The sequence below is a fragment of the Triplophysa rosa genome, linkage group LG2 (genome assembly GCF_024868665.1).
Source record: "Triplophysa rosa linkage group LG2, Trosa_1v2, whole genome shotgun sequence".
Taxonomy (NCBI): Eukaryota; Metazoa; Chordata; class Actinopteri; order Cypriniformes; family Nemacheilidae; genus Triplophysa; species Triplophysa rosa.
In genome coordinates this window covers 30,782,589-30,808,949 of record NC_079891.1, presented here as the reverse complement: position 1 = coordinate 30,808,949, position 26,361 = coordinate 30,782,589, and the positions used below count along the sequence as shown (strand labels likewise).

The 26,361-nt window shown below is 37.3% G+C and overlaps 1 protein-coding gene across 1 annotated transcript in view; it reads left to right on the top strand.

The window, feature by feature from the left end:
• The first annotated feature begins 1,035 nt into the window (after window positions 1–1,035).
• htr7c (5-hydroxytryptamine (serotonin) receptor 7c) overlaps window positions 1,036–26,361 on the top strand; it is a 37,726-nt gene continuing 12,400 nt past the window's right edge. Inside the window, exon 1 of the mRNA XM_057355045.1 lies at window positions 1,036–3,403. Within this exon, the coding sequence (XP_057211028.1) occupies window positions 2,943–3,403 (461 nt within the window). The 5' untranslated portion in view covers window positions 1,036–2,942. The remainder of the gene's footprint in view (window positions 3,404–26,361) is intronic.

Sequence of the window (26,361 nt, the reverse complement as noted above, 5' to 3'; positions counted from 1 at the left end):
AGCAGCAAAGGCTGAGCACCTCCGTAACCTCATAGAAACTAACAAAAACAATCCAAGGTTTTTATTTAGTACAGTTGCTAAACTAACAAATAAACAGACTTCACCTGACCTGGGTATTCCGCCGCACCTTGGTAGCAATGACTTCATGAATTTTTTACAGAGAAAATCGAAAACATACGAGACAAAATAGTAAAAACTCAACCTCCAAGTCTGTCCTATAAATTAGTACCAACCATCGCCCCAAAAGAAAGGCTACAGTGCTTTTCACCTATAAAACAGGAAGATTTAATTAAACTTATTGCAACATCTAAACCTACAACTATGCTTATTAGACCCCATACCAACTAAATTATTAAAAGAGTTATTACCCATTGCAATTGAGCCCATTTATAACATTATCAACTCGTCAATTAATCTAGCCATGTCCCAGGACCTTTAAACTGGCCGTCATTAAGCCTCTTATCAAAGCGAGACATGAAAGTAAGCGTCCTTCAGGTCGATTGCCATGAACCAATCTTGACATCTAATAGACGGCAGGATGCGCTTCTGCGTGATTTGAGTAGGTGCCTGTTCAGGGTACGCAAATCTGCAAATCACAAGTGTGGACATCGCCCGACCCAGGGCCCGCGCAGTCACCCGTAGAGCGGTATTACCCTCGTGGAGCTCTCTCAACGCCTTGGCCTGATGGACCTGCAGGATGGCCATAGCGTGGAGATAGGAGGCAGCTTGGCCTGCAGCAATGTAAGCTCTCGACACCAGAGATGCCGAAACCCTACATGCTTTGGAGGGGAGTCTAGGTCGATCCCCCCAGGTGGCCGCCGTCTGCAGGCACAAGTGCACTGCGACGGCACACTCCACCTGGGGGAGATCGACGTATCCTCTAGCTGCCTCACCCTCGAGGGAAGAGAGGGCGACAGAACTAGTTTGTCGTGGACGCACCGAAAAAGGGGCGTTCCAGGTCTTACTAAGTTCCTCATGCACTTCCGGTAAACACGGGGGGCTGGTGCGGCTTGGAGCTGCGCTCAANCAGGTGCATTGACATTCAAGAGCATCAGAAGAAAAGTTTTTGTATTTTGTGATCAGAACTTGTGAACTAGTGATAACTAGAAAACATGTAATTCACAGAATAAATGTAGTTCACCCAAAAATGAAAATTCTTTCCTCATTGACTCATTCATTGCAAATCTGTTTGACTTTCTTTGACCTGCAGAACACAAAAGAAAATATATTGAAGAATGTTGGTAACTAAACACCATTGAAACTCATTGACTTCTATTGCATGGACATAAAACCACTGAGACATTTCTCAAAATATCTTCTTTTGTGTCCCACTAAAAAAGGAGCCATATACAGGTTTTAAATGGCACGAGGGTGAATTAATGATGAAAGAACTATAACGGTGAACTTTCCTTTAGCTTGACAGCTCGACAGTCCCCTTCCTTATTTATTTGCATTAAATCCAAGTTATTTAAAATAGTACAAGACTAAGTATAAACAATGACAGAATTTTTATTTTAGGGCAGTCCTTTAATGTTTGTGAAATGAGGTCTAAACCTCTCATACTAATTTATACACCCAGTCATAACTTAAACCAGAGAAACTGTCACAGGAATTATGCATTCAGATTCTTATAAAGGCCCTGGGGTGACATGCCCCAGCTGTTCTGTTCCATGGTCAGTGATGATGATGGTGGTCTTTCTACAGTGGCCTGGGAACACGATGTCCTTATCCTAAGATATTGTCTGCTTCATTACAGATTTACTTTTCATGCCACGTAACTCCACATGGTTGAGCGCTCACCATGTACTGCAAATGAGAAAATTGGTGTGTTTTTTTGTTTTTTATTCCAACGTGGCCTTCTTGCTCATCAACCAAACAGCTTTTGAAAGCTGAACTTCTTAGGGCTTGTGTTATCACAAAGCTCTGCATGGTGTTCTGAGGAGTCTAGAATGATAAGCATTTTTTTGCTGACATTTTCATCCAAAGCGACTTGCAGTATACTTATTGCACTGACAACCCCCCTGAAGAAAACCCTGAAGTCTCTTGAGCTTAAGTGCTTTACAGACACAGAATGGTTAGAGTTCATGGAGCAACTCTTGGAGGGTTTGAACCCACAATCTTTTTGTTTATATGACTAGACCACTAACATCATCGGATATTTGTTAGAATTGGCCACTTCTAGACTGTAGACTCCCCCTCAACCCCCCCCTCTCCAAAACCCCACCAAAGATGTGCCAGACCAACATCACCAAAATAATACATTTAGCATTTTTTACAGAAACTATAATGTTGGAGCCTTGTTAAACCCTAGATTTCTGCAGGAGACGATCAAATAACAATGCCTAAATAAAACAAAAAATGCTCCATCCAACAATATGATGAAAATATGTAATAGGCTATAATATTACATACAGTATTTTCATCGTGTTATCTCATTACTTCTGTAACAAGGAACAAACAAAAACGATAAAGACAACATCATGTGACAGTGATCTACCTCTAGAGAAAGAAAAAGATAACCAACATTTAAAACAACAAGTGCACAGATCGTTTGAGGTTCCTCAGAAAAAGACAAAGCAAGTATCTAAAACGTGTGTAGGTGGAGCAAGTACCATCCTCTTCCCTTTGATGTGAAAGTTACGCATTTAACCTACTAGAGTGCGCAATTCTCACACTTCCCCGCACGAACGGCGGAACTGTCACTTCCATCAAGCTAAGGAGTGCGCAGCCACATCAACGCACGAAACCAACCCACAACCAAACCACAGTGATTTTTCCTCTTCTTTATTTAAGTCCTCCGTTCTTGTATATTGACTTCTTGCCTTATTTTTTTCCTTTTGGAGAGCTGGAAGACACCCCAGATCTGCGTTGTGCTTTCGGTTCAGCATGCGTTTGGCGCACGGAGAGGACTCTTGGCGAGCTTTCAGGATATTGGCGCGGGGATGATGTTCAACTCGTCGGGTCCATTAGATATTTTCTCGTTCACCCACCCAGAGGTCGTTTCGGAAGTTCTCAATGGTTCTTCACAACTGTTCTTTAACGCCTCAATGGCCATGTGGAACACATCCTGCGGGGAGCAGTTACTCGACTATACCGCGACGGAGAAGATCGTCATCGGTTTAATGTTGGCTATCATCACCACCGTTACGGTGATTGGAAATACGCTCGTGGTGATCGCGGTGTGCGTCGTTAAGAAGCTCAGACAGCCGTCCAACTATCTGCTGGTGTCTCTCGCCGTGGCGGATCTCTCCGTGGCGATCGTGGTGATGCCTTTCGTGATCGTGACGGACCTCACGGGTGGAAAGTGGCTTTTCGGAGAGGTCTTCTGTAACATATTCATCGGGATGGATGTGATGTGCTGCACGGCGTCCATCATGACGCTGTGCGTGATCAGCGTGGACAGGTGAGTGCAGGTTGGATTTTTCTCTACCAGTCCATAAATTGATGCCAACGTTACTTTTTGTTTAATTTAATCGTTAATCGGTCCACTCTTGAAGGATTTTGCGGATTAAAACTTAGTTGCAGTTGTATTTTTCAAAATCCTTAAACTACAGTTTAGATTGTGGTGGTCTCAGACCACCTATGCACAGTAGGCTGCATAAGAGAACATGTTCTGTATTTTTCTTTTGCATCTTCTTTCAGATTGCGTTTTGCAGTTTACTTAAATATCCCTGCTTAACAACGAAATTATGTGTGCTATATATATAATATAAATATTCACGTTTGTAGATGACATATAAATCAAATGTATGAAATAATAAAATGTTTAACAAAGTCAAGACTTACTAGCATGTCAAACTGCAGAACATTGCTGTCACCACTTGCCATGTCATGTCAACTTCCCATCACGTCATAAATGTTTCACAGTATTGTTGCTCATTTAATATTACTCATCAGTTCAAATATTATCACTCAGTACTGAACTGCAGTGCAAACTTGCCTTATTTAAATGTCAAGGCAACTATCTGGACGTATCCAATGTAAAACAGACATTAGGACTGACAACGCCGTGTCCTAGTCTTAGAACAGGGTCAATTCACCTGCAGCCAGTCGCCCGTGTGACAACACGAGGGGGTTAGAGGCAGACCCTGATTTGCTCTGACACATCTGAAGAAGCAACATCCTTGGCCTTCCCAAGTACAAGAAGTCTCTGCAAGAGATCTGATCATGTTGAAAAAAAAAGGGATATAGTAATGGCAGTAGTTAGCTGTGACACACTAGAAAACAAATTTGGTACAGAGGTGTACAAATACAATTTTATATTTACATTTACATAATTTTACATATTTGTTAAGACTCTTTCATATTGCAGCTTCACCACTTAACCTTTCAAAGTGGAAGCAATATACAGCAACTTCAAAAACTGATTCATTGCTTTTCAAACACAGGAGGACTCATGTTTTAAAGTCAAGTTTGTGTGTTCAAATTATGTAAACAATAGCAACAAGTACATCAATTCCATTCGCTTACTTACTGCCCCGCCCCCTCAAACATTTAAATGTCTGTTTCCCCAGGATAAAAATACAGGATATGTTAATTATAAATGTGCTGAAGGCCAGGAAAATTATTGAGCATTAAAGGTTAGTTAATTCTAAATCTAAGAAATGATTGAATGATAATTTAGTCTTGTAGTATGGGAGAGATTGACCACTGAAATTCAGTTTACCTTCGAAAGCTTTGCAATAGGGTATTTTTTCAGATAGCAAAGCCGATGGGAAATGGTTTACAGCTCAGATACTTAACCTTTTGCAGGCATGTAGCTTTTGGCATTTGGACTTTACAGCTTTATCATTTGGCCTGGAAGCGTAGGTCCCAGTTGAAAAGCTTTTCTTTAAAGTCAGACATTGGTTTGGTGTATTTAAAATGCATCTCTGTTGTTGTCACACACTGTTTTTTGAAGGATCAGTTGCTTAAGCAGCTCAAGGAAAATGTCCCAAAAGATGCATTTTCTTTTTTCCAGCAGATTATGTCTGATATGGTTTAGGAGTGGCTTTAATCTATCATGCATGTACATACTACAAGCATCTTTCAATAGACTCTTCTACTGTAAATGTCTCATATGACACGTGTTTGTTTGAAAAGAGTTGTGTATTCCAGCACGGCTGAATTTATAACTGTGGAGAGGACACGCAGCTGTTTAGCGATTTTCTAGTAATTCACAATGAAGCACTGGTATGGTATATTCACAATGGTATGATTTGATTTTTTTAATGAACACAGATTGTGTTAGCACCAATCAGGATGAGATCAGCCAGTCGGCATTGTGATTGGCCATGTACTGGTGTACCGCTGTATATACTGGAGACTGTGACATACTGTACATACTGTGTGCCTGTTTCTGATGAACTGAAATGCCTTGCAGTGTTCCCAGCACTTTATTGACATATCACTGCAAAAAATGACATTCTTACTAAACTTTTTTGTCTTGATTTTATTAAAAATATCTAAAACTTCTTTAAAGGTCTCCTCAGACGAGCACTTTTCAACAAGATGGTATGATTTATTAGGGTCTTCATGAAATGTCTGGAACATATTTTGCTTAAAAACACTCAATGGCTGTGTAAACAAAACCCTTCTTGCCTCGTCAAAAACAGCTATGCTCATAGCAACCCGTTTTGGTGCATGTCTCTTTAAATGATAATGAGTTACAGCGAACCCCACCCCCCTTTTTGTCCGGCGTGTCAACACAACACACGTATAGTACTGCCTTGGCAATGGTTTAGCTAAATGATATTTACCGCTGTCGCTTGTGAAAACAACAATGGCGGAGCCCGGTGGGTGGAACTGTGTAGATTAAGGGGCGGTAATATTATAATAAAATCCGCTTTGGACGTCACAATTGGAGCAAAATCTGAACGGCTCGATTTCTCACATGCTTGCAGGGAAAGGCACACCAAAACAAACTTACTGGGTTCTTATTTTTCACGTTTTCTGGGTTGCTAGATGCACCGGGGACCCGATTATAGCACTTAAACAAAGAAAAAGTGGGGTTTTCATCTGATGTCTCTTTTAATCAATATACAATTACTTGACAGGAAAAGTGACCTAATATATTTAGTCTTGTTTTATGAAAAAGAATTTAAGAATTAAGTAAGTTTATGGTAAAAACAAGCAAAAAAATCTGTCCATGGGGTGAGTAAAATAAACTTGAATTTAGTTTGACCTTTTTCTCAAGTACCTAATTCAAGTTTTCTCACCCCATTGACGGATTTTTTTTGCTTATTTTAACCATAAATTTACTTAATTCTTATATTATTTTTTATAAAACAAGACCAAATATCTTAGGTCACTTTTCTTGTCAAGTAATTGTATTTTGATTTAAGAATGTTTAGATATTTCAAAACAAGACAAAGACACTTAGTAAGAATGTCATTTTTTTGCAGTGATTAAAGCTATCTGCTAAGATTATTGTCATTGTTTACTCACCCTCATGTCGGTTCAAGCGTGTTTGACACACCGTCTTCTGAGGAACACATAATGAGAATTTTCAGAAAGCTGTCCTCCATACAATGAAAGCTGGTTTGAGGAACATGGGTTGTCAAGCTTTAAAAAGGGTAAAACATTAAAGTATCGATTTCATCACAATTTTAGTTGCATGGAAAAGAATGACATTTTGCTGTAAAGAACTCTTTTTGTGTCCCACAGAGGAGAAAAGTCAAATGAATATCAAAAGAAATGAGAGTGAATAAATGATGAACTGTTCCTTTAAAAACTTGCAATTAATTCGACCCGGGCCGCTTAACATTCATTCTAACTTTGGACTGTAGATCATTTCAGCTGCATGATGTTTTTTTGTAAACTTGACAGAATATTTGGTATTCATTTATATTTACAGTACATACATTTCTTTTCATTTGTTTCAACGCTCCTAAAAAAAAGGTGCATCAAAAAGTTCTTCGATGCCGTAGAAGAACCTTTTAGTTCCACAAAGAACCTTGAACATCTGAAGAACCTTTCTGTTTGTGGTGAAAAAAGGTTCTTCAGATTATAAAAAGTAAGAAAGATATGGTTCTTGTGGAACCAAAAATGGTTCTTCTATGGCATCGCCGTAAAGAACCTTTTAAGCACCTTTATTTGTAAGAGTGTATGCTTCTATCCAAAGTGACTTGAAAATGAGAGAGCATTTAGCAGTTTGTCTAGGAGCCAAGAAAAAATGAATAAATATCAAACATTGCTGATCAACAAATCTAATAAACCCTTCCTGGATGATATTCTCAAAGATTATGATCTTAAATTAATTTTACAGAAGCCAGCACGACAGTCCCTAAAGAGACACTGAAGGGCCTGTAAACCCACCATTATTATTCATTGTTCAAGTTGTCCTGACAAATAGCTCAACCTTTATTTTATTGTTCATAGATCATTTCAATAATGGTAGTCCAACTACCTAGCCATTTCCCCATACATCATACGTCTACTGACGCCATTTACTTGAGGCGTTTTCACCTGGAAGGTTCTTCAAAAAATCCCTTTTCCCTGAAGTGATTTACTGTCCATTAACCAGAGGAGGGAATAAAGAATCCATGTCTGAGCTGTCCATCCTTTCCACGAGCCACTATCACAGTCCACATCTAGAGTCCAATGATCTCTAGAGACCCGGCCCTTTCCACAGCGAGTAAAGACCTTTATCAGACGAGAGAAAATTAGGAGTGGGGAAGAAAGGACAGACTTGATTGACAAATTACCACAAGTGTGAGAATTCAAGCTGATAAGGTCAACAGGGTTTGTGTATAGCTTTAGGTGTGCCAAATGTCCTCATATTTGTTTATCAAAATCGTGAATTATTTATATTTGCATTGCATTTATGCATTTTTCGCAGAAGCGACATTGCATAAGATGCACGTTTTATCAGTATGTGTGTTCCCTGGGATTTTATACCTACCTACTATAGTACATTCACTAAATAATCAAATCAATAAATAATCTAGAGACACTTTATCTTATAACGAAACTGAGCGCTCTGGGAGTGTGAGGGGGGGAAATCAGGAGTTGTTGAAAGACTCACATTAAACCAACATTCTTCAATCAAGGACGGATTACAGACAGGACCAATACCCTAGAGCCTCGGACACTCCGGGCCCACAAGATGAGAAGTCCGCGGTGGCCTGACACCTAGAAACAAACCACTGCAGTTGCGAAATTGATATAGACAAAACAGCACTGTGTGACTCTTGACCCTCTTCAGCTGGGGTCTTCTCCCTTACAGAAAAGACATGTGATCACGTGTGAAATGTTTGTTTTTGGAACTCTTGGTGTGAATCTTATGTAAATTCCCATGTGAAACCCATGGGATGACATGTGCGACATGTGGCAATATGTCTCCACATGTGATCACATGTTCTTCACATTTTTTACATGCTGTTTCACATGGGATTCACCCCAAAATGTTCCAAAAACACATGTTTTTTGCACATGTTAAACATGTGAAATTCATGTGTCTTTTCTGTAAAGTGCATTCTCTTGGCTGCAACCTTATATCACACAGCTGCAAATGTTTTTTTATGATATTCACAGTGTAACTTCTTATATTCGTACATTCAGTTTATATTCCACCTACCAAAGACTACTGACCACGTTACATCTATTAAATATAATTAAGTCAAACTGCAGCATCTCGCATTTGTGACAAAATGATGCCTCCACAAACGGACTATAATCTGTTCTTGGTTTGACTAATGGGTCAAGTATTATCACAGCTAAATAAATCATCGTTATTCCTCTAGTGTTAAAAACAAATCAAACTAATTCATGGATCACAAATATTACAATTAAGTTGCATGAGAATTAAGTTCAAAGGAGTCTAGCTCTTATTTATGGGGATATTCTAGTTTCATTACAGGACAAGTTGACAATGATAAAATGTTGTTCTAGTTTTAAGATTAATGAAAGCGAGTGCTTTGTGCACAGGCTGTGTTAATTACTTTGTTAAAGTTGCATGGAGCCACACAAATCTAAGCCAACTTGAGTCTTGAGCACTGGAGAGTGTGGGCACAATAGAAGTAACACACAGTAACTTTTGATGATTCATGCCAAAGTGGCTGGGTAATGTTCATCTGATGTGCTAATGTGATTGTGTACTTTTTGTTGTGTCATTCAAAAGGCTAAATGGAACACTTGTCCGTGCTTTAATGAACTGCACCTCCACAATCCGTAAGGTTTCTTTACCCATCTTGAGTGTTTGCTGCTAAAAGGTTCAATTCATCCGACCAAAGAACCCGTTCCGTTTAAAGTTCTAGTAGTGTCAGTTACTTTTCAAACACTCTATGGTCGGATGAAACAAAACAAAAAAAGAGCTTTTTAGCAGCAAACACTCAAGATGGGTTTGCTGCACACATGGATAAAACATATACCCTATGTGTAAAATTAAATCCACTGCTGTCTCTTTAAGGTTTTCGGCCTAATTTTCTGCTGAAGATCCTGGATGTCTTGTTCAGATAGATAGCATGGATTCTAGCAAACATAAACAGATAAAAAATCAAAACCTGACTGTCTCTGCCAGAAGTCATAAAAGGGGCCAAGGTTGGATCTTTCAATAGGACAATGACCTGAAAGCAAACATCAAAATAAAAACAAAAATGGGTCACTGAGCAAAAAACTAAGCATGGCCATCCCTCTTTCCAGACCTGAACCCTATAGAAAACGAGTGGAGAGAACTGACGAGGAGAAGCAACATGAAGCTGGAAATCTGAAGGGTACGGAGCAATTCTCTGTAAATGAATGGTCTCAATCTCTCTCTTGTCAGATGTTATACAGTTATACAGTAGGCGAAGACGCAGAGCTGTTATCTTGGCAAAAAAATAAGTAAAAGGGTAATAATTATGAGCAATGTGTATCACATTTATTTCATAATGACATCCCCTCATTTAAAATTCTCATTCTCCGATGAATCACATTTTTCAAGAAAATATCCAAAGGCTTAATGATGCAGATTTATTTTCACAGATTTTCTTGATGATATTTACCTAGGGTATATGCAAACTTTTGAGCACAACTGTATGTAGCTTATATGTATTATATGCAGGGGCGGACTGGCCATCTGGCGTACCGGGCGTTTTCCAAGTGGGCCGCTAACGTATGGGGCCGGAACGGAGGCGATGGCCGCTTACTTATGGGGCCGTAACGGACGCGTTTGCTGCTAACGTATGGGGCCGTAACGGAGGCGTTGGCCACTTAGACGGACGTATTATAAATGCGAATGCATGCAACGCAAATGCAAAAGACACAACCCCCCCCACCCCGTCGACAGATTCGGTGGAGGGCCGATTCGGGCCTAAAAATGCCAGGGCCGAATTTTCTTCCCAGTCCAGCCCTGATTATATGTAGAGTTTTTAACTGAAATTGGTAACTTTATGAGGATTGTATCAATTTACTGACATACACGTGTCAAGAATTTATGCAGACTACAGATGTGTATGCAATGCTTCTCAGACTTTTCAGAATGGCATATCCTTTCTACCGAGTAAAACGAGATATTCAATTATTTAAACACAGATAGTCCGGACTTTTACTCAACTCTTGTATATTTTATTTTTTGGAATACTTATTTCTTTCCTACACTGCCAGAAAAAAGGTTTAAAACTACCTTTTCTGTTGCTGGGGTGTTACCGTAAGGTACCTTTCCAGATAAAACGACTTTCACTAAGTTGAGTTAAATTACATAACCGTAACAGTGACCTCTCTCTGTGAAATAGCCAAAGTCACCCACAATATTTCTTTTTTGGTCACTTCAAGTCTGGTGTTCCCTTTTGAGATTAATAATTGTGATGTGAATTATTCATGAGAGTGATTTTTTTATGCGTAAGAAAAAAGTATTTGTTTGACAGGGCATGCATTACGCGAAGATGGAAAGGGACAGATCCACATAAAAATAGCAAATGAGACACACACAGTCTGGCTGTCTTTGGAAATTTCAAAACGAGGACGGAAAGAGATGCAGTTCAGGTTCAAAAAGCAGGTTTTCCCAGTGGCCCTGAAATTAGCCTCAGGTCTGTAGTGTTCTTGTGGCTCCTGTCCCTGAGTCGTAAGACACTGTCGGCTCTTCTGGATGGCTCTGCCAAGCAATGTGGAAACCCGGAAAGGGGTACCTCTGAGGTAAAACTCACCTGAGATGCGCCTGACATATTGAATCACACCTGTCAGTGTTGTTTGTTGTTTTCGACCATCAGGGGATTGTGACCAGTAGAGAGAAAGGGAAGGGAAAGTGGTTATTGCAGATTTCAAACTAATTTTATATTGCGGGATATCAGGGCTAGTTGTCACCTTTTTTCACTCCAGTGAATAGTTTTCACAGTATGTTCATTTATGAAAGTCAGTGTCTGTATAGGGATAACTAAAAAATATAAAAATTTGAACCATGTGAACTTGTGAAACAGCTTTTCAGCAACATTTAAAGCGTGAAATATGAAACACAAAATTCATGAAACTACCAAAGTAAAAAAAAAGATAACTAACAAAATATCAAACATCTCTTTTCAAAAATAAAAATGTGAAAAATACACATTGCAACCTTTCCTTGAAAATCTTTAGCTGACTCTGAATGTATGTCCGTGTGGTTACAAAAATCATTCAAAATGGTTTTGAACTGAAAACCAACACACAAAACCACTGCTAGAGATAAATCCCTTACAACTAGCCCCGGCCTTTCATTAACATCTGTGAAATACTGTGCTATTGTTATCTTAGGGACCTTTTTCAATTTTTTTATTTTTCTGTGTAACCTAAAGTGGTGAAGTTTTTTAAAAAAAAAGCAAGAATAAAACCAGATAAAGACAATTAACTTATTTACTCACCTTCATGTTGTTTTGAACCTTTATTACTAACCTATAAACTTTATTTTTCTGTGGAACACAAATTTATCACCCTGGTTGGTCGATGCGTGGGCGTGCTCTTTCTCTCACATTTGCTCGCACGTGGGCGTGCTCTTTCACTCGGTGGATGACCCGTGGGCGTGCTTTTCCGGGAGAATTGTCCAATAAGGGACAAAGAACCCTTGTTACGAAACAAGAATCCATGTTCGAAAAAAACGTTCCGAAACCTGTACGAACCCTGGCGGAGTGAATCGAGCACAGAAATACTACGTCATACGTCATTAAATAATATCACATAAAACTTATATTAAGGTCTTTGACCAAACAATTTTGCAGTGCACAGTGTTGCACATTTTTATCAATACCCTCCCGGGAGCCATGTGGTTTGCCCAAGCAATCCCACTCAAATCCCCAAAATGATTGGCTATCACCTTGCATTATATAACCCATCCTGGACTGATGACAAGTGTTAATACGCTTTGTTCCAAAGAGGGGTAGGGGTGCTGTATGGGGCGTAACTGAGACCACCAGAGTGGCGTGAGAGTGATGGAGGTGAGAAATTACATAGTTAGCTTGACAGGACGTTTCTGTAGATGTTGAAAGGAAAGTGTCTGCCACAGAGAAATGAGAGAAAGTTTTTAATCTTTATTTTTGACCTGATTTTCTTGTTGAAAAGTTGTACAGATGAATTAATCCAACGGGGAAAGGATCTAAAGAATATTCCCAATAAATCAGGCCCCATAGTCTTCCCTCCTGTATATATTGCGCTTTAGATGTTTGGCTGGACAATGAAGAAAAATGTACATTCGGGTCGCCATAAAATGAATATTCTGCTTGATGATGACCAATTCATTTCCACATTTCTAAGTTCTTTGAAAGTTGTGATAACAGTCTGTGTACAGATGATAATTCTATACTTGGCATACACATTTCCCAGCTCAAAGCTCTCTCGAACTGCAGGCAAAGTTTGCAAATGGAGGTGTTGGCAAGACCGGTAATAAGGAAGCCAACACCACACTGAAATATAATGGTGTGATGAAAATACCCTGGTTAACCCTTTAAGAGATAAATGCACGACAATCCCTCAAATAATACAAAAAAAGAGAAAGTACCTTTTTCGATAAAAGCATCTGCCAAATGCATAAATGTAAAATGTAACAAATGAAATATGACTCAAATAATTGAAGTTGTATTCAGTTGATGTGCAATTTCCTTCTTTAAAATATTACCTCATTGTTCAATTTTCAATGATTCATTTTTTTTAAGAAGTAAAATTTTAAAGACAGCATTATCATGTCATGTTCCCAAACTTTAAAACTCCAGGGTTGGTCCAGTATCTGCCTTTGGATTACATTCATTTTCTTGGACTGGAAATCGTTAGTTTCACACGCCAACCTGACATGTAGTCTCAATTAAAATGATTTGACACAGATCAATAAATTGCGATCCGTCAAATGTACTGGAGTTCTCTCTCACACACAAGACGTAAAGCATCACAAAACCCATCTTTTGTTTTCTTCTGCCACTCTGTCAGAGACTTCTGTTTAGGCTGTCAAATTAGACTAGAATTAATGTTACAAAATTATCACAAAACACGACGCCAGTCGTAAGGCTCACATTAATTGCAATCACTGTGAAAAGTAAAGTTTAGTTCTTTTAGATTGAGTTTGCAGTATCTGTTTGATTAAAATGTATACCTTGAATGTACTGTAAGTGCCTTTGGATAAAAGCATCTTCTCAAAACTTGAGAAATAATTTAGAGAGAGAGAGAGAGAACACACATATAGATTTATAGATTTTTAACCTGAGAAAATCCAGCTCTTTTCATCTTAAGCATCTCCTCCTTTCATTCTTCACTCTTTTTTTGCTTCAATTGTTATTTAAGCTATCCATTTATTCATCACATTTCCCCATTACACACATTTGACATGACAGTTACTTTAATAAAGACACAATTTTACTTCCTTACAGAAAGATGTAATTTGCCCCATGCAGAATTTTTATACTGCTATGACATTATTGATTGAATTAGGTGGTGATGATAATTGATAGCCCATAGGCACAGAGAGAGAGTGTGGTCCAGAAGTACTATGTTTTTTAAGCACGTCTGTGAGCCATTACATCATGTGAAATAAGATATATTTTCTTAATGAAAATGTTTGAGTATGTCATTTGTTAAAATCATTTGGCACTAAACCGTTAAGTCCTATGGGATTTTTCCATAGTACCATAATATTATTAATATTAATATCTGATATTATTTAGGGCTGGGCTGATACCACTTTTTCACATCCGATACTGATACCGATACCTTAACTTTGAGTATCTGTCGATACCGATACCGATCCAATACCATCTCCATAGACCTTTTTATCAATTAAGCTGTTTATAACACATTTGTCAGCCATACAAAAAGCATCATGCTTAAACTGTGCAACAAATGTTCTACTGTGCAAAAAACTGAAATATGTAACCCACAACATGACTTAAGACTTAAGTTTAGATTTTTATTGAAAATGAGCTTAAACATACAAAATGAAATTTAAAGTGCAACTGTGTGCAAATTCCAATAAAGTACTGGATGTAACGCAACACTCAAAGTAAACCATAAATTAAGTATAATAAATTAACATAAAACATATAAATTACCTCCATCACAAAATGTACAGTAGAACACAGTACAATAAGCACTCACAAAATTTTTCAAATGTAACCTCTTTGGTTGAACTATAAGAGACATAAACACATAAAAATAACCATTTAAAATGGATTTAGTTCCAGAACAAAAAGATACTTGCAATGTAAACTAAAATATTTGGTTAAACTTCAAGTTTCCCATAAGACGTTAAGAGATAGCAGTAGGTTCCCTACCTTTAAAACTGCCACAAAAACCACTGACTCACGTTTTAAGAGTCCTTCCGTCACTTTCTTCGTTATCAGCTTTGCTTTGTTGCTTTCGGGGGGAAGTTTCTCACGCTTCTGAATGACTTCCTGTAGTGTTTGTTGTTGCGGAACACTTTTCTTCTTGGCACTGGTTGTCTGCATAAATTCCTCATACTGCTTTAGATTATGTTTATGCAAGTGTTTTTATCAAATTTGTCGTATTATAGTTTCCCGCTTTGCCACCTCTCAGAACGCTTACGTTGCACACATTGCATTCGGCTTGGCTTTTTTTCTCCTTTAACTGTAATGTATTTCCAAACAGCTGACATTTTAACGATGGACTATCACCCACGTTTTCTAATCGCCGCGCTTTACGGCATGTCGCTCAGAGCATGTCGCGCTTTACGGCATGTCGCGCTTTACGGCATGTCACTCAGAGCATGTCGCGCTGATGGTATTGGATCGGATTGTGCCCCCCGACTTCTACAATATCCGATCCACTAATTTTCGCCCAGTATCGGACTAATATCGATACTGAGTATTGGATCGGCCCACCCCTAATATTATTACTATAACATACCGCAACAGTATAAGGGTAACTATTATATAATATATAATATAGCTCAAATATGAGACCACATTCCACATATGTGTGTGAGCACAGTAAAATGGCTGGGGCACAGTATTTGTACAAATGTAAGATAATAACACAATGATGTTTGTGCTGTGATGGGATGCTTGACTAATTTGATATTTGATTACATAAACTTGCACATTTCATGCATCTACATTCTTGTTGCTTCCACATAATGTTGAAATAGCAATTATGCAAAACGTTTTTTAAAGATGAACTCAAGTGAGGCTAGACATTAAGCATCTGTAAAAGTGTAATGCTGGACGTAAATGCAAAAATATTGTTTCCCTGTAGCACTTTGCCTGGCTAATTGTTTCTCATTATTTACACATTCTTGTTTAAGTACTAATTTAATTATTGATTTAATTTAATTATTTATTCAATTTTTTTTGCCGACATAACAAATTGATCAACTTGAACTGTTGGGGATTTATTCAGAAAATTACAACTTAGTTTTTAAATAAAATAGTTAACTCGTATGTACCGTATATGAGTTGGGGGCTTTTTTTTAAATACTGTACGCATTTAACATAATAGTACTGGCATAAGTTATTAACAGAAATGGCGCAATTTAACATAGACATCCACATACAGTATGTGACCCTGGACCACAAAAAAAAAAGAGTAATTATTTGAAATTGAGATTTCTACATCATCTGAATCAAAAAGCTTTTGATGTATGGTTTGTTAAGATACAACTATTTGAAAATCTAAAATCTGAGGGTGCCAAAAAATCTAAATGTTGAGAAAATCGCCTTTACATTTATTCATTTGGCAGACGCTTTTATCCAAAGCGACTTACAAGTAGGAGAGCATATAAACATTTTGTCAACACGCTAAACAGTACCGTTAGTTTACAAGGCCATGCTACTAGGAGGATTAAAGCTGGAGTAAGCAAGGGAGAGAATGAACAACACGATTTTTTATTTTTTTTTAGACAAGACATAGACAGTTATTGTTTAGTCAAATAAATGTATGTTTTGAGCTGTTTTTTGAAAGTTGTGAAGGATGCTGCAGTTCGGGGGGAGGCTGGCAGTTCATTCCACCACAGGGGAACCGAATGAGAAAAGGTTTTTGCAAGCGATTTTGCAAGCCTCGCTATGATGGAACAACCAGGCGTCGCTCATTTTCAGACCGAAGATGACGATAGGGGATGTAGACCTGGAGCATTGAGTTAAGGTTAAGGGGCCTTTAAAGTTGTCCATCAGAGGCGCTGTAGCAGGCCGTTGCTGAGAAGAAACAGGTTTGTTTTAACACTCTCTATTGACTTACCGCTGTAATGACGTTGTGGAGAGTAGAAGAACCCGAAAGCTAAAATTCTACCAAACTTGAGTGGGTAAATCCCAAAGAGTGGGCAGCAGCGAATGAAGTTTGTAGGTTTGTAGGCATCCATCCATTCACAAAAGTAAAGTTTTGATATATTTACGGTAGGAAATTTACAAAATATCTTCATGGAACATGATCTTTACTTAATAACCTAATGATTTTCGGCATAAAAGAAAAATCGTTAATTTTGACCCATACAATGTATTGTTGGCTATTGCTATTGCCAAATACCCATGCTACTTATGACTGGTTTTGTTGTCCAGGGTCACATCAAATATTTAAAATGTTGAAAGTTTAAATTGGTCTTATATTTTAAACTTTTATTCAAGGTACACGCTTGCCCACTAAGCTCCCACTAAGCTACTGTACACACCCCCTCATACATTATTACACACTGAAAGACAAATCAAACAGATCATTGACAACATGCTGCATATGTTCTCTACTGACCTTAAAAACTAAAATAATTCGGAAAATTGATCTGATGCCACTGTTGTAGTCTAGCAGTTGTTATGAGAAAAGCTCACGTTTGCTTATGCAACAAATGTTTACTTCTCATGCATCAACATATATGTGTACTAATGCACGTCCACCAGCGCCCCCCCAACCCCCCCCCCCACCGTCTTTATAAAGCCCATTACAGTCAGGCATCCTCAAATATTTACTGTTATATGTAAACATCTGCTGTAATACCCTATAAGAAAGTCACAGATGCTTTATTGAATAATGAAATTTTAAAGCACAAGCAAACAAAAAGCTGGCACAAAAAGAATAATAAACTGAAGAAGGGCAAGTAAAAAGCTAGTTATTGACTTGCCTTTCTAAATTGAATAAAACACGCTGCTAATGCACTTGAGGCTAACAAAATTTGACTTCACCCAGGAGATGAAATGGAAGAGATTAATGGATAAAACGAGATGTTCTAAAATCTGAAGATTATAGTGAAGCTGGAGGAATCTGAAGGCACAAAAACGAACTTTTTTTTCATTAAACAAAAAGGCACATATTAAAGGGATAGTTCATCCAAAACTGAAAACTCATCCTCAGGTTGTTTCAAACCTGTATAAATTTCTTTGTTACAATGAACACAGAGAAAGATATTTGGAAGAATGTTAGCAATTTTCAGTTCTGGGACATCATCCACTACTATAGTAGGGAAAAAAATATTGTATTTTTTTGTTCTGTTGAACACATAATGAGATATTTTGAAGAATTTAGGAAAACAAAGAGTTCTCGGGCACCTTTGACTACCATTTATTTCTCCCTATGGGAGTCAATGATGTCCTGGAACTGAAAATTGGTAACATTCTTCCAAATACCTTTCTCTGTGTTCATCGGAACAAAGTAATTTATACAGGTATGAAATTACATAAAAGTGAGTAAATGATGACAGAATTTTCATTTTTGGGTGAACTATCCCTTAAAGAATACATGAAGTATATTGAAATATATAAACAATATATAGATAAAATGTCATTCTTTTCTCTTCGGGTTTAGTATTAAGTCCTTGCAATAATGATTTAAGTTATTGCTGATTAAGATTTTGAGTGTTTATGTATTATTTAAAGTATTATTAAATCGATTAAAATTCAGTCATCATTACTCAGCATCTTGTCATTTTAAACCCCAATGACTTTCTGCTGCAGAACACAAAAGAAGATCATTTGAAGGACATTGGTAACTGAACAATGTTGGAACCCATTTCCTTCTATTGTATAGACACAAAACCAACGTGATGATACCGTTGTTCAGTTAACCACATTCTTAAAAATATCTTCTTTTGTGTTCTGCAGAAGAAAGAAAGTCATACAGGTTTGAAATGACATGAAATGATTGAGTAAACAATCCCGTTTGAGGATGCACATTGACACCATAAGTACAAAATACAATCACTGATTTGAGAGGAATGTGGGTGTCATGAACACACCAGCATCAACAGCATTTCATCCCATTTCCACGGTCGCTTCTGGGGCATCATCGTGCCTCCTTGGGGTTTTCTCTGGGATAATGTCCAAGCGCTTTTGGCCAGACGATGTCCTCTTAAAGTAGGACTACAAGGGAATGAGGCCAGTATAATGTCAAAGGTGAAGTTTACCTGAGTCAAAGAGTGTCATAAAATTAAAGTACTAATAAAAAACAGAGTAAAAGTTAAAGCATCTTGGCATGCCATTTTTATACACTGCATTTCTTCGCTTATTTTTCTCGTTCCATGTGGTCTTATTTAACACTGAAAGATACAAGCAATATTGTTTCATGTTTACACCCAAAGGTGGGTTTTAGGTAGGGATGCACCGAAACAAAAATTCTTGGCCGAAGCCGAACATGATGTGAAACACTTGGCCGAAGAATACCGAACATGTTTTTTTGCATTTCTTCTATTTATTAAGCTATTTTTTAACTACTGCACAAACTGAATAGTCAAAATGTGCTTTTTATAATCTGTCTTGCTTTTCAATACAATACAATACAACTTAATATAAAATTGAGCAAAACAAAGTAAATTCAAACAAAAAATTGAGCCTGTGAATAGCCTATATTAATTAAGACTATAACTGACTGCTAAAAGAATGTAATGTAAGTTACTCTGTACCCCTACAACAAAACACTTCATTAAAAACTGTCATTCCACATTAGGCCTATAAAATAAAAATACGAATAAACTAAAACTGTTGGATTATTATAGGCTACATTAAATGATTTGAGAAAAAAAAACATCCAATGCAAGCAATTTACTTCCGTGCGGCAAGTCCCGTGCTGTGTCTTTCTCTGAAACTTTAAAATGCTCCACACACACGCACACGCACACGCACACGCACACGCACGCACGCACGCACGCACGCACGCACGCACACACACACACTGCCAAAATGTTTGCGGCAGTAATAAAGCGCACGAGTGTCTCTCTCTCTCTCTCTCTCTCTCTCTCTGCGCTGGTTGCTGCTTGATCGTATCACGAGTCATGTTCGGTAAAATTTATTCGGCCATTTCACATCGAAAATGTTCGGCCGAAAATGGCAAAAAAACGCAAGTTCGGTGTTTGGCCGAACATTTTCGGTGGCCGAACATTCGGTGCATCCCTAGTTTTAGGGCAATGTGGCTAAAGGTTGTATTGAGTCTGGCTGACAAGTTAAATGCGTTGATGACTAAATGAATGAGTATGATGTCCCATAATTCATCACGAGACAGAATACAAAAAAGGCAATAACCCCCGTTTTAATTCACAGATAACAACATTGAAGATTTTAATAATAAATTAACCACTGAATAAGAAACGTACCCGGTTGTCATTTTTGATATCTGGTCACGTTAGGCTTTAACAGACTATGAATGTTAAGCTACAATAAGAACAGTATAGACTAATACATCATAATGTTGCCGGCAGACATGAACACATGCTGGTACTAATAAATGAAGTATCACCTCCTTGGAGAAGTAATGATCAACTGCAGTAATCCATGATGTAAATGACATTTATTCATTGATTAAACATTGTCAAAGCTAAAGAGTGAAGAGTTGCCGTCTAGTTCTCGCCTGATGTACAGTATTGTTCCAAAAAGCGTACTGTACTGTATGTGTGTAATGTATATATTTTATTGACTCACAATTTGCTTTAACAAAGCAAATACTTCAGTGTTTCTGAACTAAAAAACATTGAAAAACACTATATTCACAACATATGTACAAATTCAAAAGTGCTGCTGTAGCCCCAGAGGGAAAACACTGCATACTGCAGTAAAGATCTTCCAAACACAAGTTTAGATGCAGTGTTTCACTATCAATATACAGTAACTGTAACTTGGTATTCCTTTTGGTATTCTTTAAGGATATTTCAATTGGTCTGAAAGTTTGTTAACATACAGTCAAATCAAAAATTATTCATATTCATATATTCTTTTTTTACAACACTCTTGAAAAAAAGGTGCTTCAGAAGGTTCTTCGATGCCATTGAAGAACCTTTTGGCTCCATAAAGAACCTTTAACATCTAAAGAACCATTCTGTTTCAGAAAAGGTTCTTTGTGGCGAACAAATGTTCTTCAGATTATAAAAAAGTAAGAAAGAGATGGTTCTTTAGAGAACCTTTGACTGAATGGTTCTTTGTGGAATCAAAAATGGTTCTTCTATGGCATCGCTGTGAAGAACCTTTTAAGCACCTTTGTTTTTAAGTGGGTGCAGGACACTATATAGTTCATTTGTAAGTGAGGATAGCAAAATAAAGTAAACTGTGACATATTATACCCAAAAGTTGTTCATACAGTGTACTAGCAGTAAAATTGATACAAATTTGGGACCAAAAATTATTCAGACACGGTGACCTGACCATGTTTTGCTTAAGTGTTTTTTCTTTAATTGCTAATGCGACCTTTTTACACCACAGACTGAACAAAATTAAGCATTGTTTGGTATTGGTTGCCATAAATTGATATTATCTAATTGTGTACATAAATTTAACAGCGGACAGCTTACAGCTATACAACCTAATTCATTTGTGAGACAGTCTAACAGAAGGATGACATTATCAAGATGAATTTGTCTTGACACAGTCAGTCTGTAAACATCTTAATTTCATTCATTAGAATTTTTATTTTTTTTTATTTTTGAAATGAATTACTTGGATAAAATAATGAATAAAAAGCCAATAAGAGCCCTGGTTTCCCAGGGTTAAACCTCAAGAAGCTGGATGATATAATGCCCAGAGAATAATTTTTCAACTTTAAGATCCTAAATCATAACATAGTTTTGATTTATTACAGATGCTTTTAGTCACACCATAGTTACAAAAGTGTTATTTCGTGGTTTTGATGAGTTTACTATTGTTCTAAAAGTGATCTTAAAAATATTTTAATCTGAAGGGGTGTGCTTTACTTTTGTCAACAGAAATATCATTTTGCCAACATATTAATTTCATTCATTAGAAAAATATTTTTTTATTAAAAAATATTTTCGAAATGGATTACCTGGATGAAATAATGAATAAAAAGCCAATGAGAGCCCTGGTTTCCCAGGGTTGAACCTCAAGAAGCTGGATGATATAATGCCCAGAGAATCATTTTTCTACTTTAAAGGGGTGATATGACACGACTGAAACCAATATTATCATTTGTTTTAGATGTAATGCAATGTGTATACACGATTTAAGGTTAAAAAACGCTTCATTTTTCACATACCGTGCATGTTTGTATCTCCTCTTTGCCTCGCCTCTCTGAAACGCGCGGATTTTTAACAAAGCTCATCGCTCTGAAAAGGTGTGCTATGATTGGCCAGTTAACCAGTGCGTAGTGATTGGTGGAATACTGCAAGCGTGTGACGGAACTGTAACGCTTCTTACCATATTTGGAACATCAGGTTCCAAAGCAATTGTACTGACAGGTACGCCCACCTTACTTACGTATACATTTGGGCGGTCTTAGTCAAATCATACCACGAACTGACATTTGTGGGGGTGTGGTTACACGAGGCGTTTCAGGCAGGTCTGGGTGAGCATTCGCTTTTAGACAGAATGCATCTTTTGTTCCCACACTTAACTTTTAGCAATTTTACGTGTCTAATACATGCATGGGCAACTTATAACACACCAAAGACACAGAAAAACACGTATTCGCGCCATATGACCCCTTTAAGATCCTAAATTATAACATAGTTTTGATTTATTACAGATTTTAGTCACACCATACTAGTTACAAAAGTGTTATTTCGTGGTTTTGATGAGTTTACTATTGTTCTAAAAGGTGGGAAAATATAAATAAAGAAAGAATAAGCGTTTCCAAACTTTTGACTGGTAGTGTACAATAAACAGCATATGTGTGACACTTATAGTATACTGCAAACACAAGCACAGTATCTTGATATATTAAAAATAAAAGAAGTTAAACTGTTTTATTGGAACGTTATTTCTGCAAAAAAAAAGAACAAGAACAAAAAAACAAAATCCTGCATATTCATAAGAGGCACAGTCAGTTATTATTGGTTGCCTCATTGGTTAATTTCATTTGAATAATTTTACATGCAAATTTCAGCAGCAATCCATAACCTCTATATCATCTCTGTCTAGAATATGTTAAATTGCAGGTTACTTTACATATTTATCTTAACAGGGGTTCTAGTCAAATGATGTCAAGACAGCTCAACTTATAAATAATGTTTCTAAACTTAATGTTGTGAATCGAAGAGACAGTTTTAAACACTGATGTTTTATGTATGCAATTAGAAAAAAATGATAATATGCCTGGTATGCATCATAATTGATGTATTGGGTTCCTGTGATATCCCTTCTAGTGTATTCCAATGTCATGTTTTATATGCCAAATGTGTTTACGGCAACGCACTAAGTCAGCATTTATGATGACAGCTTGTGTGCATATTAGCAGCACTGAGGAAATTTGTTCAATTAATTAACTTCACTAATAATGAGCTATTGGTGTTTATGGCTAATGAACTCAGTAGGTCATGTGTCATCTGAAACATTTAGAGAACAATTAGCCCCTGAATCAACATTACAGCATTAACCAGACATGTTATGAACCCATTTCAGTTACAATATGTGATAATGGCAAATAGGGAGGCGTTTAAATATAGCTTCAAATGGGGCTAAGGTTTGTGATTTTTATGACTTCCCTCCAAGGAAGGTGATGTTTTTTTAGCATCTGTCAGAGAAATTTAGCCACAAACTGTTACTTGAAAGAGTACTGTAGCTACTTGGGCCGGGCTGTATAACTGTAAATACTGCCGACTAATAAAATAAAGAGGAACAGATATTTTTAAAGGAACAGTTCACAAAAAAATGAAAATTCTGTCTTCATTTATTCACCCTCGAGTTGTTGCAAATATGTATAAGAAGTTTCTTTGCTCTGATAAACACAGAGAAATATATTTGGAAGAACGCTTGTAACCAAACAGTTCTTAATAGCCACCATTGACTACCATAGTAGGAAAAATTGCTTTATACATTTCTTTGTTCTGTTGAACACAAAATAAGATATTTAAAAAGATGTAGGAAAGCAAACAGTTCTGGGGCACTTCTGACTACCATTGTAATTTTTTCCTACTATGGTAGTCAATGGTGGCCAAGAACTGTTTGGTTACAAGCATTCTTCTAAATATCTTTCTCTGTGTTCATCAGAACAAAGACATTTAGATTTGGAACAACTCGAGGGTGAGTAAATGAAGTATACCACAGTATGTAAATAAGTGGGCGTCACATAGCAAAAATAATAGCAAATAAAATGCATTTGATATATGTTTAGAACATAAATGCCTTAATATATGAAAAGTTTTATAATGCAAAAAAGGGTTTTCAGCTTTTCAAAGAAATGTACATTAATTTTTATATTGTTTATTGTAAACGCATATTTTATTTCTGGTTCTAAATTACTTTATTTTGTTTTAAAAATCCCACACATAAAAGTGAATTCTTTAGACAAAATTTGTATTTAAAGCAGTAAATTGACCAATTCACGTAAACAAGTGGGACAAGACATGCTTACAAACTCTTCTGAAAGCTGTTCAATAGAGTCTTCTATTCACTCAATGCCGCTCTGTATTCAATGGATTGCAGAATTCAGCTGTTGTATATCCTTTGCTTAAATGGAGCTTCACTCGCTCACTTACTCACTTTAAAATGTCAGGCATTGTAAAAAGGGTCAATCTTTATATGGGTTTGAACCCGGGTCACCGCTACTAAAAGGCTTTCACACTGTTATGTCATATGACGGCATCTCTTTTACTCGACGGAAGAATGTTCCAGTAGCCAATGACTGGTGCATCTTGAGTAACTCATCCAAAAATATCACATCGTGAAGCTCAAAGGCTTTTAAACTCAAGGTTATGTTGTGATGAGACACAAAAAGGAAGCTAAAAGTTTGGAGAAGGAAAGGGAAAAGAGACTATTGGATTCTTGTTTGACATCCAAGCTTTTTATCGGTCCACACGCACAAACAACGACAATATGCAGCTTCCGTTAGGAAGAAAATCACCACTGGTATTAGCTTTAAAGGAAAAGTTCATCTCAAAATCAAAATTGTGTTATTTTTTACTCACCCACATGACATTCAACATGTTTCAAGACCTCCCGACGTCTTCGGAACACAAATAAAGATATTTTAGGTGACATCCGAGAGATTTCCAGGCCTCCTCATTGACATCATGGTCATAGTTGTTGTCAAGGTCCAGAAAAGTACTAAAGACATCGTTAAATTGCTCCATCCGCTGATAGTGGCTCAATTGAATTTTTTTGAAGCGATGACAATATTTTATGTGCGAAAAAAACAACCCAAAATAACAACTTTAATAGATCTATTCTCTTCTTTCTTGTCAGTCTATGGTGCGCGTTCACAAGAGCGCATGCATCGATGTGCTCTCATGGGCTTCAGGTCATTTATTATCATCTGTATTGATTTATCTCATTCTCCCATGACCCATTAATCAGAATATTGTTTTTTATTGCTTGAACCACCTGCCCACGAGTATAACTGCGATATGGGCAAAGCTGCAAACTTTTTTCCTCAGCGGTCTAGCAGTGGACCTCAATGTTAAAATAAGGTGGCCATTGGCCAATCAAATGTAAGAAGGCGGGAGTTACTGTAAGAGAAATAAATGTTAATTTTATAATGTTTTTAAGTCAAATGAGACAACCTCGATGACGTATGCTGTAGACAAATGTGACTTCTGGAGGGCGCAGCGCTTGTCTGGTCTGTGATCAAAATTTAAAGGGACAGTTCACGTAAAATTAATGAAAGTGATGAAATTGTTATCACAATACTTCTAATGCAAGGTTTTTGTGTTTTTTGTACAACTTTTCGCCATCGAATGCCCTCTGCAGTTCCTCCACAACATAAATTTTTTTTGGTTCAAAATATCGAGATGCGTATCGTGAACCCAGCATTGAGATATGTACTACTTGTCAGTCAAGTGTATCATAACACCCCTAGTCAATTGCCAAGTTAAAGCTGTTATTGATGTTAACAGTGCATTTTTTGATCAGACAGGTGAAAATGACAGTTATGACAGTTAAAACACAGTTACAAATATTGATCAAACTGACTGGAACTACCCATGCATTAAAGCCACAATATGGAATATTTGGACCGCTAGATGGCGCACTTTTGAAGCAACAACAAAATGCGAAGCTAAATGACGTTATGTAGGAGAGTGGAATTATGGGACATGTCGTTTTCACCATCCAGAGGCGTATGGAGATCGCCCAATCATGTTCACAGACGAGGTAATGAATGAATTTTATTTTATGTCATCGTAATGAATTAGCTTGCAAGAAACGTGGAATGTAATGCTACGTTAACCAGCGACTGATATTGGACTTTGTCAATCGATTTGATAGCGTAATGCTACACAGTTTTACCTGTTTAAAACAGTCATACAGTCGTCATTTAAAAAGTAAATTTGAACGAACCCACAGCCTTTGCAAGTAACGTTATTGGCTACATATTTGTGTGCGACATATGCTGTATTTCATAGAGTAACTGCATTCATAACTATTCAAATAATCTGTGCATGAGTATTTCGTGTACAATAAAAAAATGTGCTTACCTGTCTATTAAAACACATGCGAGAGCGGAGTCTCTGTCGAGTCCAAGTTGGTCGCGAAGCTCTCTCCATTTAGAAAACGCCATGCCGATATTAATCCTTGTTTTATTTCTTCGTTTGTCCATAAGCCTGCTTGCCTCATTTGGCCTAAATTTACGCTTTTTTGGGTTTCC